This window comes from Squalius cephalus (assembly GCF_949319135.1).
Source record: "Squalius cephalus genome assembly, chromosome: 4".
In the NCBI taxonomy this organism is placed as follows: Eukaryota; Metazoa; Chordata; class Actinopteri; order Cypriniformes; family Leuciscidae; genus Squalius; species Squalius cephalus.
The window spans coordinates 53,400,744-53,415,476 of record NC_137125.1 but is presented as its reverse complement, the minus strand read 5'-3'; the positions used below and the strand labels follow the sequence as shown (position 1 = coordinate 53,415,476).

Here is a 14,733-nt window from a genome sequence, read left to right as displayed (position 1 = left end):
GCTGATCTCATGTGAGTGACAGGTTGAGCCCCGCCCTCATCATCAGAGAAGAGATGATGTCACTGCAAGAGGGAGGGGAAGTTATTCTGATTCAAGATGGAACATGAATTAAAAATAATAATGATGTGCTCGGATAAATAATTTATAAAAAGCCTACTTTTAAAAAAAAAGTTTTAGTTTCTTGTCTTTTGTTGTTATTTTATTAGTTTGTCTTACACATTTGCTTGATGATTTTAAACAATAATAAGTTATTAATCACTCAATGCCATTGTTTTGATATAATATTTATATAGGCTACACCTTTGCATATAAAATAAGTAAAAGTAATCAACTTTATTTGTCTATTTTGTTATTTTAAGTCCTTATTAGGTGCATGACACCAGATACAGATAATACACTGCAATATTCCATGAATAAACAAGAATTTTGATTTCATGGTGACTTTTAACATCGACTGATTAATTCTCATTGAGCGTCAGTGCATCTTTAGAAGTCGGACAGCGTTGGACTTAGGCTAGCGGTAGCGGTTAGCAGCTGATGTTCCTGTTCATGTGTGTTATCAGAGTGATGGAAGCGAGACTGACAGCCATCTGTTCACCCAATCACACGGTACGCAGTTGCACGACAATTAATCAAAGCAGGATTAGCCACACATATGCCAGTGCACTCACTAACTACAGATGTTGAACCTAGAAACACTGACCGCTAGGTACAGGTCAGGCTCAGAGATTCTGCTCTCGGTCTCTACACATCTGCCCCTCAAATTTGACTGTCAAACATGAGCACAACTCGAATTTGTTGTTCATCAGATTGTACGTGTCTGACATAAAACAGCGAGACGGAAAGAGGAGATACATGAAGGAATGTTTGATCGCAGAATTCGCTGCCCGAAGACCAAAATAAATAAAAAATCCAATTAGATTACGATGGAGAAAAAAAAATTGCTTTATATTAATTTAGTAGTTCCCAATATAAATTTAGGACGGTGTCATGAATAGACACAACACAATAAAACATCATATCAGAATGATTTCTGAAGGATCATGAGACACTGAAGACTGGAGTAATAATGCTGAAAATTCAGCTCAGGAATAACTTACAGTTTACAATATATTCACATAGAAAACTGTTATTTTAAATTGCAATAATATTTCACAATATTACAGTTTTTACTATATTTTTTGATCAAATAAATGCAGCCTTTGTGTGCAAAATTATTTCCGACCACAAACTTTGAACTTATAACTCAAAATAATATAATAGGTGGTTTGCAGTCACGTGATTGTGATGACGCGCGAAATTCAAATGGAGGGCAGGAAGTGAAGAGCGGAATGGACGAGATGGAGGAAAGTCTGTACTGTACCAGAGCCCGTCTACGGAGAGCCTGGCCACTCCCTATTAAGTCCTATTGTACCGAATTTTGGTTGTAGTTCCACCAGAGTTCCACTGGGGGCGATCGCCATGAGTGCAAAATGAATGGGAGTCTATGGGGCTAGACGGCTAAATTTGTCTCTTTCACCCGATTGCCGTTGAGAAATCTCAGATCTGATTGTAGATTTTGCAAGTTCAACATGAGTTATAGGTCGAAAGTTGAATGAACGAGTACTTATGTCCTTTTGATTTCTTACAGGTTGAGTTGTTGTTGCCCATAACACGCTAGCATTCTGCTAATGAACGCTGATTGGTCAGTGAAGGACTGATTACGACCAGAGATACCGCTTGATGGCATCGTGGCATCCGAAGCGGGACCAGAAACAAACTAAACAAAAACTCTTCTAGCACGTGTATTTCCCTGAGTCAGCTGTGTTGTCGATGCCTCGAGTGAAAAGAAAGTGCAGAGCGCGAAAGCACCAAAGTGACTGAAGGATTGCTGTAAAGCAGTATCTCTGGTCGTACATGTGTATGACGTCATTGACACTTTAAAATACTTTTTAAAGCAAATAAGTGACTCAAAAAAATCTAACACCCTGCAATTTGTAATTTATTTGCATCTCCTTTCGAATACAACATTCAAATTACTAGACAAAAAATTATATCCTGAGAAAAGTGGATTTTGAGGGGTATAGCGCCATAGACCTCCATTCATTCTGCACTCGTCCTGTGAGCGCCCTCATATGGAGCCAGAGTGGAACTGCAACCAGTTCAGAAGCCGGAAGTGTACTGAGAGTGAAACTTCTCGCCATATTAGACATTCTCTGACTGTACTACTTTAGACGCCATTACAAGAGAAAGATATAGACAAAAAATCTAAACATATGTTGGATGTGATCCTTGCGTTATGAAGAGGAGTGATTTTTCAACTGAATTGAAAGATTTGCCTCTCATTCTTTTTTGTCCTGTGGATTAATCCGTAACGTTAACCCTAACAACCATTCAACGCTGCGGCGCTTCTCGACGTTACTTTTACGGCTGTTTACTTTACGTTATTAGGTTAACCACTCTCAAAGGTCCGCCGAAACACCACTAAACCCCTGAAGGCTGCACCCTCAAAACACTTTGTAGGTAGCTTTGCTAACGTTACGCATTTGTCTTCAGTTACAGGGGTAACTTACAAACTCAAAGAAAAGAAGAAACAATTACTTTGACTTTAAAAAGTTCGGAAACTGGTAACTGTGTGTGTGTGTGTGTGTGTGTGTGTGTGTGTGTGTGTGTGTGTGTGTGTGAGAGAGAGAGTTACATTACACAAACATAGCCACATAAGTTGTATTAACTGACCTTTGATGAAGTGATCACTGCACACACGGGCATTTTCCGATTCCCGACCGCAGACGTAGGTTTGCAAGCCATTTTTTCTGGCGTTTTTCGGTCAATTTCTTGCATTTTTCCCCCTTATGAACAACAACTTTTGGTACACGATAAACACTCCTCATGGTTTCTCGGTTTGATCAATTTGAGCAACCATAAACGACGCAAAACAGGCATTTTGAGTTTGTTATAGTGCTTCCTAAATGTAGCAAATCACTTCCTGACCTCCATCTGCATTTCGCGCCATGGCAATTCAGTAACGTGACGTCATATGCAAACAACCTATATACAGATATTTTCAAGCTCTGCTTGAAAATCTGAGAGGGCATGTCTGAATGAGAATGACATGTGTGAGTGACACAATATCCAAAGAAAATCCCATCAGTTCTGTGTATAAATGACAGCTGTCCAGCTGTGCTGTCAGACATCTCTCGGCTCTTCAACACCGACTCCATCTTTAATGGATTACAAGTGTAGAAATCACCGCACTAGCGCTCAGTGGCTTAGTGTCATTCTTCCTGTTCGATAAACAAATTCATTTGGCTAATTGAACACTATAAAAAAAATCAATGTGTTTCAATGTGTAATGTGAAGACCTGTGTGTGAGAGAGAGCTCAACGGAAACATCACTTTTGCAATGCTTTCCTGTGCAAATTAATGATCAAATTAATTATAGATGTCTTGTCGAAAATTCTGTTTCACTTGGAAATTAATCCAAGATTTTTTTTTTTCATTTGCACATCATATACCAACGCAAAGTGAATGTGTAAACAGAAGTGGACCTGCGTTATCATGCAATACATCATAGTAATGTATGAATAAATGTATGACTTTTAACACATACGCCTTATGCATAGTGCAACTACATTATGCAGCCACAATCAAACAAATTAAATGCATTTTTGTCTAACATGAACAATTTTCAATGTGAACAAAATGTTCAACTAGTTTATATACAGTAGTCAACATTTGAAGTGGATCTAAACCTTTCATCAAAGTTAGACATGAATTTTGAACAATACCCGTTCTTGTCTTAGGACAACTTTGATGACACACACACACACACACACACACACACACACACACACACACACACACACACACACACACACACACACACACACACACTAAAATGGCCACTGAGAGACATTGTTGTAGTGTACTGGAGAACGTTTCTCAGTGTGAGACTGGGCTGTGAAGAAAAAGCAAGTGAAAGCAATAAAGAAACCATTCAAACAAGCAGAACCAATCGCTTTTCAAACGAGAGAGTTGGTATGACTGTAGCTGACCTGATCCCTGGCTTATTGTTTGCAGTTGTGACTCTACCTTGAGCTATTCTACCCATTCCTCTTTTGTACAGTGTCTTCTCTCTGGTGAGAGTCGTGGCTATATCGTTTATATCTATTTTGTACCATAGTTATACACTGACAACCTCCAATCACAGTGGAGATGAAGATCACATGATGAATTAAAGCTCATCATAAGCAGCTTTTTAACAGAAAGTTAATACTAATATATAGAAGCTGCACAGTGTCTTTCACACAAACACTAAACACCATCATGGTAACACACGTGCAATTTTAAAAATGCACTAAACATTAATTTAACAGCATTAAATGTAACATAACTGATTAGAAAAAACTAAGAAAAATATGAAGAAACATAGTTATCTCAACAAAAATACATCAAATGTGAAGTGTCACGCAGGGAATTGTGGGAACGTCAATTTACGTTTTTTCACTGTAAATTATACAATGACTTGTTCTTTTTCACTTCCAAAAACTGACATTTTACAGTCAAATTACATTAAATGTACCGTTCGATCTATCACAGTTGTTTACCGTATATAGTAAGGAAACTGTGGCATTTTTACAGTCTTTGACTGTTAAAATCACAATCATTTTTTACAGTGCTGGGCAGGAACATCATCCGCTGAGAAGACTTCATTATGACCAGTGCTTTTTTGTGGCAGGTTCACCTTCATGTATTATGATATTAGCAGAGCAAATGTTACTAAAGCTTATCTAATCTGAGGTAATACGGCTTTCACTGCACAGCATGATCCTACACAGGAGGAGAAATAGCGTGATATGTGTGTCTAGAACAGATATGATACATTACAAATAAGAAGCAACAGCCTTAGCTAGCACATTTATAAAGATCAAATGAGGTGTGTATTTTTTTTTTTTACAGGATCTAAACAGCAGAACATTATTTCTAAGGTCACCAAAATGACAAATATGGAAAATAGTTTCAAAGATTGTAGTGGAAATTAGTTTTTTCCAAAAAGAAAACACCACCAAACACTTGGTCTTTGATTCAAAACACCCTGAAGAACAAAGGAGGCAGAACTAATCGTGAACAAAGCTGGCCTTCAAGGAATTAAAGACACTAAAGTGAAACAAAAACATCTAAATGTCACATAAAGATCCGGTTTAGGTATGGTGTCTCGGATAGAGTAATTGAAATTACTGCTCAGGGAGCGCAGGCTGATTGTGTTATTTCAGTCATAACATTCCTTATGCAAACTTAAATCTTCATAACATCATTCATCACTGAAAAATAGTACAATATTTCACGCTCCAGCGAGAATATGCTTACACCCACGAGAGGATTATCATAACAGGAGTGCAGTTACTAAGAACTTTGCCACGTTTCAGATCATGTTGTAATATGACTGTGCATATCAATGTATTTCACCCACTGATCCGCTTGAAACGTGCATTTACACACTGAGCCAAATCACTTACAATACAACAAAAAAAGCCAGGAAAAACACATTTCCATACATTTTGGCTAACAGCCATTGCATAGTTCAACAGAGACTCAAAACTTGCCTAAAAAAAAAATCTAAATAGCCCAAGCTTAAAGGGGGGGGGTGAAATACTCATTTTCACTCAATCTCCTGTTAATCTTGAGTACCTATAGAGTAATATTGCATCCTTCATATCTCCAAAAAGTCTTTTGTTTTATTACATTTTTAACAGAAAGATAGGCTGTACCGAGTCTTTCCGGAAAAAAACGAGCGGCTGGGGGCGGGCCGTGTGGGCGAAGCTTAGCTGTGCTAACGCGCCAAGCTAGTGACAACACACAGAGACATTTGTTCAACAAACAGTTTTACTCACCGTCCAGTTCCAATGCACGACCGCGAATCTTTATCATTGTGACTGCTCGATCCTTAAGCATTAGACGATCTGCAAATCCGTAGATATGGGCTTTGTTTATAAAACAATCATCGTCGAAATGCAGGGAACAACAGTCTTACACAACTCCGTTTATGCTCAGGAAAACAAACTCCATCCACGGGTTCCTTAACGCTGGGTTCTTTGGGAATCTGTGCAGGGTTGTCTTGCCCTGGCAACCAAAAACACACTTCTTTGGTGACATTGACTTCCCAAAAGCCGGGCAGGGCGCTTTGATGGCGAACTGCTTTCACTCTCTTGCTCTGGTCTAAGAGTGCGCGCGCGGCCGCGATCTTACCGGAGAAGTGCCCTTAGGACCCATATAAGGAAATTCCGCCCTATCTTACGTAAGACAGAGCCATACTCGAAAAAAACTTTCCGAAACTTGTGACAAACCGGAAGGAGTATTTTTGGAACAAAAATACTCCTTCAAACGTACAACTTAGTTTTTGAAACTTTGTCCATGTTTAGCATGGGAATCCAACTCTTTACCAGTGTAAAAAACTCAGTATGCATGAAATAGCATTTCACCCCCCCTTTAAGTCAATTTACCATGCATTTCAATTATTTGAGGAACGCATGGGGCTCCCGAATGGAGATCACACAATGATTTATATGAGACCTGAAGGGGGTGGATTGGAATAAACTGTAATGAGTGATTACAATCAAGGTATTAATCAATATTTTTCCTTCTAAATATCAAATGAGTTGAATGACTTCTCTGGAGATTTTACTTCGTTATAGAAGTTACCAGTGTGATTACTGAATACGTATTCTCTAATGTCTGTATTTGATATCTGAATGCAGTAACGGTGCTTGCTCATTTAGCCCGGCTTACAGAAATGAAATAGGGACTTGCTTTGTGTTTGAGAAAGATCTTCAACGTGTTAAAACATACAGGGGTCATTGAAGCCAATAGTTTAAGGGACCATTTCTTTGTTGAAGCCTTACTTTCCAGTTATACTAAAGTGTCCTCTCCTTGAGAGAAAGAACGCATTATCTTGATGTTTTGAGAGGACTCTCCTTTTTATAGTTAGAGCCTAGCCAAATCCAACCTTGGAAAAGCAGTGTGTCGGTGTGTGTGTTAGTCTTCTTGGTTACAGGTTAAGGAACCACTGGCATTATTGGAGATTGACTGAGTTGTTGTTCTGGACATGTTGGCGCCCAGCAATGCAGATCTGAGACCTGGAAGGTCACGACGTGCCTAACTTCAGGGTCAGAGTGTCAGCCGCATAATCGATGGAGAAATGCTTCAGTCTATCTGTATATGTGTGGAAAATTACTGTTTATCTATTTCTTAGCCAATGAGAATCATTCAACCTGAAGCAAGGACGTAGCTTAGACCTTGGTGTAGGGTATAACTGCTGTGTGTGTGTGTGTGTGCGTGTGCGTGTGCGTGTGCGTGTGTGTGTGTGTGTGTGTGTGTGTGTGTGTGTGAGTGTGTGTGTGGTGAAGGGTATAACTGCTGTGATCTTTGTAACTGTAAACAGGGCGGACTACAAACTCCCGTGTGAGTCTTGAAGCTGAACTTCTGCTGATGAAAATGCAAACTATCTTCAGTAAATCTTTTCTTCAATTTATCATAATTCTGACTCCGGGTCTTCTTTCAAACATCTGGACCTTGGGTCCTAAACTGTTACCCCCTAACACTACAATATGCAGAGCCAACTTTCAACAAATTTTTACAATTACAAAAACAACACTGTATAACGGGGGAAAAAATGGTATCTTCATGACTGGTAATAATGTAAATGTTGGCTAACAGCCATTATATTGTTCTACAGACTCGCATCAAAACTTAACCCAAGCTTAAATCAATTTAGCATGCATTTCAATTACGAGGAATGCATTTCTAAATGGGGCTCCCGAATGGAGATCGGGTCACATGGTGAATTTAAAACCCAATAAAACGATCTAGCAGTTGTTTATATGAGACCTGGGGCCGGTTTCACAAAGCTATTTTAGACCGGTCTATAGTGTTAGACAAGTCTAAAATTTGCTCATCGACTAGTCTAATGCAAGTTAGACTGTTTCACAAAAAATAAAGACTGACTTAATTTAGACCAAAAAAATTAGACACCTTACCCCCAGGCTAACCTTGGCAACCAGCAGTAACAATCAGTTACATTACAAACAGCCAAAAGAAAAGGGAAATGGCTCATAATTTAAATATTTCTTCTTGTTACTACATTCTCCGCTAAATTTCCCATGTAAAATGCCCTTGTAACTTTATACTCCTCCAACAAACACATATTTTCCGCTGGGGTAAACTGCACCAAGCGGTTGAATGCGCTTACTCGATCTGCCATGTTTTTTGTTTTGAAAAGTGTCTTATTTTACCCAAAATGCATTGCAGTGTAGTCCTACTTAAGATAGTCAGAGTCTTAAGTGCTTTGTGCAATGGTCTGATTTAGATGTCTATCTGAAGTCTGACTATCTACTATATCTAAGTCATAGTCAAAGTCTATCTTTGTGAAACCGGCCCCTGTAATGTGATTCTACAGCACGCAGAGCCAACTTCCAACACATCTTTTATAATTAGAAAAATAGCACTGTATAATGGGGAAAAACGCCAAAGAAAAAAACTGTTAATAATGTAAATTTTGGCTAACAGCCTTTATATTGTTCTACAGAGACTTACATCAAACCTTGACTTCAAAAAAAATCTAAAGAACCCAAGCTTAAATCAGTTTACCATGCATATCAATTATACGAGGAACGCATGGGGCTCCCGAATGGAGATCGGGTCACTCGGTGAACTTAACGAAACCCAATAAAAATATCTGTCAGTGATTTATGCGAGACCCGTAATTTGATTCCACAGATATGTGGAGTGATTATCTTAACCAGTCACCTTTGGAAGGCATTGATTTCCCGAGGAGTCGTGAGCACGCTGGCCGCTGTTCATGCAACACTTTATTGACTCTTTATGATTCTGCAGAGTCTCTACATTGGAAATGTCAAAGTGCACGTATTGGTTTTTTGGCGGTGATACCATTCTCCAATGCAGTGAGTGTAGATCGTATCACACTTGATATCTTTATGCTAGTGGAGGTAATAGACGCCGCAATGAAAATCCACACAAATTGATTTTTGAAGCATTAACCAAAGCACATTTTTAATAATAGAGGGATATTTTACAGGTGGTGGAGTTTTAGCTACTTCTCTACTCTATTATGGTTCTTTGCACAAATGTGGCAAATCGATACGACATTCACTCTTTGTTATGATATTAATTCAGTCGTAGTCATTTTTTCATTACAAACCAATTATGAAGCCCTTTTGCTTGGTGTGGTTGCCAATCAGACGACAGTTCAATAAATATAGACTCAAGGCCATGTTTTGTTATTCGTGACAAAGGGAACGGCTCATTTTTTTCAATAAGATGTCTTTGTTTCCTTATCAAATGATTCATGTCGTTGCTTTCTTATCTTGAGTAATGTGATGGGTTGGGGGGGGTCTATGTTAATAGAATGCCATCCATCCCACAGTTCTAGCGTTAAATAAGAATATAAATAAGCTTGTTAGTGTAAGGAATAATTGGTATATCCATAATTGTCTCTCTTGGCTAGCACACAGCGCAGCAGTCACAGTGAGAGGCTAATGTGACTAAAGAGAAATGTGGTAATGAGCTTTTATCGTGATCCACTGTGAAAGCAACTCAAACTCAAAAGTTTTAGCATTCACACTGAATAACTTGTTTGCATAGATATTATACTTCTATGGCTTTTAATAACACAATGAATTCATCCAAAAATTAATTTTCTGTCATTGTTTACACAACCTCACATGGAACCTTGTTTCCGCCACAGAATAATTTTTTTATTTGTTCAGAGTTTACATCTCACAATTCTGACTTTTTTCCTCGCAATTACGAGTTTAGATCTCGCAATTCTGACTTTATAACACGCAATTGTGAGTTTATATATCACAGTTCTGAGAAAAGATGCCAATTGCGAGTTATAAATTCCAATTCTCAGAATTGTGAGTTTATATCTCACAATTCTGACTTTATAACACGCAATTGCGACTTTAAATCACGCAATTCTGACTTTATAACATGCAATTGCAAATTAAAAAATCTAAACAAGCTTCCATAACCTCATGTTGTTCCAAACTTATACATGTATGCCATGTTTTTTTTCAGTACAATAGTAACATGCAAAAAAACAAACAAAAAAAACCCTTGGCATACATGTATAAGTTTGGAACAACATGAGGTTATGGAAGCTTGTTTTGATTTTTTTAATTTCCAATTGCAACAGGACTGGAACATAAACAATGATTGAATTTCAATTTTATTTTAGGGCTAAGCTATCCAGAGTTTTCATATATTTCAGAGATACTTCTTGGGTTGCACACTATCTGATCAATATTGCCACCCACCTGATCGCCTCTGACCCATTTGTCTGTTTCCTACAGAGCACCTGAAGCTAATATCCATCAATCTGAGGGTGTGTAAAACCCTGCTCTCGGCTTCCTTAGGTTAGCCTTTTAACATTAATGTTCTGGAGGCTATCGCCTGCTGGCTCAGGTGAAAGGGTAACCAGCAGGCGATGTTATTATCTGTAGCCCACAGCCACCTATAGCTCACACACACAGAAACAAACATTCGCAGTCTCACACCACATCCTCTTCTTAATGCCAACGGGAGCACTGAAGAATCAGATGCATATAAAAATGGTGCATCTGATTCAGATGCACGGAAAATTGTTTGCGTTTCAGGGCTGAGAAAGAATATTATACGTAGCATTGCTAAAATTGTTCTAAATTACAGAGAAATAGTAAACCTTTCAAAAATAAATTAAGTGCTCAAGCACATGCATAAAGCTTGGCACAGCAAACCGGCAAAAGTAATGATTATGAATGTGAAAAATCTGAAACGAGTCTGTCTGAACATTTTGATAAATATTAATAAACTATGTTGGTGGCAAAGATGAAGTTGACGACGCTGACTCTCATTGTCACAGTATGGTGGATGCGCATCTAAAGAGAAACACACATTAAACTGCTTGACTTTCGCCACTTATTGTGGAGTTTTTTTATCTGCGACTAACCGACTAATTTAGTTGACTATTAGCGAACTTAAATGCAAAAAAATATAAATAAATAACAGCAAAAACTCTTAATAATTTTAAAAAAATCTAAAAAAATACTTGCATAATTGATCATTGCTGTAACTTTGGGGAAGCCCTACTTAAAAAAAAAAATATGCAAAAAATGCAAAAAAAAAAATTAAAAGCAAAAATTCTGAATATATACAGTATATATATATATACAGTGCTATGCATAAGTTTAGACACCCATGCTAAAGTTGACTAAAAAGAGGAATAAAAAATCATCTTTTGGAAATTGAACTTAATGCCTTAATAAAAAAAAATAGGAAAAATCCAGCCTTTAAGGACACCAATTTTCTTTGTGAATGAATAATGTATCGTAAATAAATAAATGTTCTTCCTTAAAATACAGGGTGCATAAGTCAGGACACCCCTATGTTAAATTCCCATAGAGGCAGGCAGATTTTTATTTTTAAAGGCCAGTTACTTCATGGATCCAGGATATTATGCATCCTGATAAAGTTCCCTTGGCCTCTGGAATTAAAATAGCCCCACATCATCACATAGCCTTCACCATACCTAGAGATTGGCATGGAGTACTTTCCATAAGATCATTTCTCAATGCAAATCAAACTAGCTATTATAGGCTAACTGAAATAAAACCATGCCAATCTCTAGGTATGGTAAAGGCTATGTGATGATGTGGGGCTATTATTCATTCACAAAGAAAATTGGTGTCCTTAAAGGTTGGATTTTTCCTAATTTTTTAAATTAAGGCATTAAGTTCAGTTTCCAAAAGATGATTTTTTATTCCTCTTTTTAGTCAACTTTAGTATGGGTGTCTAAACTTATGCATAGCACTGTATATATATATAAAAACTTGCATAATCGATCATTGCTGTAACTTTTGAGTACTCAAATATCCATGCCAGTTCCTACCAAAACTGTGAGAACAACCAGGGCACATGTATTCACTATGAAAATAAATTATTTGCAATGACATTGAAGATTTCGTACAGATTTATCACTTACCCTTTCTGCTGATTGTGCGGTGCCAAAGAAGATGGGTATAAAAGCTAACCAAATAATGCAGGTAGTGTACATAGTAAATCCAATTGGCTTGGCCTCGTTGAAGGTCTCTGGCACGCCGCGGGTCTTGATGGCGTAAACAGTGCATGTGACCATCAAAAGGATGCTGTAGCCCAGCGAACAGATGAGCGACAGGTCCGAGATGTCGCACTTGAGAACCCCGCGGGCCTTCGCCGGGTCGGACGTGCGTTGCTCGCCGTAGTCCACGACCGTGTGAGGCGGGTCGACGGCGAACCACACGAACACGCCGAGCAGCTGCACGGAGATCAGGCTGAAGGTGATGACCAGCTGGGAAGCGGGGCTGATGAAGCGTGGCGCCGCCACCGACTTCTTGCCTTGTTCGAAGATGCGATGGATACGGTTGGTTTTGGTTAACAGCGCCGCGTAGCTGAAGCACATTCCCAAACCCAAGAACACACGCCGGAAGGAGCACACGGCCAAAGTCGGAGTGGCGATCATCAAGAAAGTGATGGCGTAGCACAAAAAAATGCCCGTCAGCAACACATAACTCATCTCTCGACCAGATGCACGGACTATGGGAGTGTCGTTGAAACGGACGAAGGTAACCACCACAAAACTAGTAGCCATGATGCCAAGAACCGCAACGAACACCGGCACGGCGGCCCACGCCGAGTGCCACTCGAGTTTGATGATGGGGATCGGGATGCATCCGGTGCGGTTGCGGTCTGGACGCTGCTCGTACGGACAGAGCTCGCAGAGGAACTCGCTGGCCTGGAAGTGGTAGCCTTCACATCGCTCGCAGTGCCAACAGCACGGCACTCCCTTCACGACCTTCTTCCTCTCACCCATTTGGCAAGGCACACTGCACACCGAGATGGGAAGAGTGGGGTCGCCGGTTCGCCAGTGCATGCCGTCCACCTGGAAAAGGACAAGGAAAAAAAGTCCAAAGATGAAGACCAGAGCTTTATTTTGATGGTCCCTTTAACACATTCTGTTGACTGTAAATAACGTTGCACCTACATGTCTACTAACTCTCATTAGAGTGTTAACTGAGTATAGACATATTCGTCTAAAATAATTCTGTTTTCAGTTTCAGAATCAAGTCCAAGCCTGTTCATTCACACCCACAGTGTCAAAGCAAATTTAGCATTTTAATCAACAGTTCATTTTTTGTTACCCTTTTATCATATGTCTTGGAGTATCGCAATAATATCGTATCGTGAGTTCAGTATCGTGATGCTATGTATCGAATCGTGACATGAGGGTATCGTTACACCCCTAGTAGTTTAATCTTTTAAATCTGAGTGGAAAGAATATAACTGCTTCAGAAATGTATATATTGAATTGTTAGTAGTTTCAGTGAGTAAATAGAGGCCTTTAATGTGACCCACATACACACTGTAAACAGTAAAAGTCCACATGCAAAGGATAATGAAAAAAGTCCTGTCAAAGACGAAGAGCAGAGGCGCAGTGTTGAATTAGAAACTGTGCATTCAAAAGAAAGTCTCATTACCCACACAGATGCATCACACCAATGTAGGTTGTGTCATGTGAGAAAGAATTCATTTTATTATTCCATAGCGCCTGAAAGCAGTGGAAAATAAGAAGCCAACGTTGCTCTTTTAAGTGCAGCTGCAGTTTGGCTCCCGGGCGCAACTTTGATGACAGATATATTTTGGGACAAACTTGTGCCAGAGGCGTTTGAGATGAAATAAATAACATGACAAACCCAGAGATTGATGGCAATATTTAATGCACAGATCTATTAAGTAAGGAATAATTGATGATGGGCCATTGAATTATTAAAAAATAATGCACACCCGAGGTTGTAATGTGGCCACGATGTAAATTTCTAATAATTCAATGGACCAGAGACAATTATTCCGCAGTTACCTCAAGCCATTGTTCAGATGTTGTATTTCAAGACATTTTTTTTTCCAGCTTTTTGTTCTTAAAATGCTTCTTATTTCTTTTATCTTGTCACAACAGTTTTTGGTTCTCAGAACATTCTTTTTAAGGTTTGCCAGGAAAGTTTTCTTAACAGAAATCAAAAGTTTTTGGGTTGTAGAATGTTATTCTAACGTTCCCCTATACACTCAGTTCATCATGTTTATTCTTACATATTCATACATCCGTTATTTAAAAATAACTACCCTGCAACCTGGGAATGCTATTTTATGGTTGCAAAAAAATAAGACATAAAAAGAAACGTTCCTAGAATGTTATTATTTAGCTCCCCAAAACAATATCCAAACAGAACGTTCTGTGAAACTGTAAGTTTATCTGCTTCAAAAACAGCACCATTGTTACATCGCTAGTGAGAAATGTCATGTAGATTTTAAGTTGATACACTTTTTTACGGCTAAAATCGTCAGAGCAGCGCTGATTTATGTGCAAGTGTCTATCCGTACAATGGAAGTATAATTAGATAAGATTTTATGTCTTGTTTTTCGGGGGAATTAATCAAAATTAAGTGAGTGTTTGCTTAAAACAAGCAAAATTATCTGTCCATGGGGTAAGAAAAATAATCTTAATATTTTGATGAATACTTATTATTCAATATTATATGAATATTTTTTGAATACTTAATATCTTATATTCAAACAGAAACAAGATTATTTTTCTTACCCCATGGACAGATAATTTAGCTTGTTTTAAGCAAAAACTCACTTAATTTTGATTTATTTACCCAGAAAACA

The 14,733-nt window shown here is 38.5% G+C and overlaps 1 protein-coding gene across 2 annotated transcripts in view; it reads right to left on the bottom strand.

Annotated features, from left to right (window-relative positions):
- grm8a (glutamate receptor, metabotropic 8a) overlaps window positions 1–14,733 on the bottom strand; it is a 204,813-nt gene that overhangs the window by 14,868 nt on the left and 175,212 nt on the right. For both annotated transcript variants that reach the window (XM_079870081.1, XM_079870082.1), the window contains exon 9: window positions 12,017–12,952. In XM_079870081.1, coding sequence (XP_079726207.1) covers window positions 12,017–12,952 — 936 coding nt within the window. The remainder of the gene's footprint in view (window positions 1–12,016; window positions 12,953–14,733) is intronic.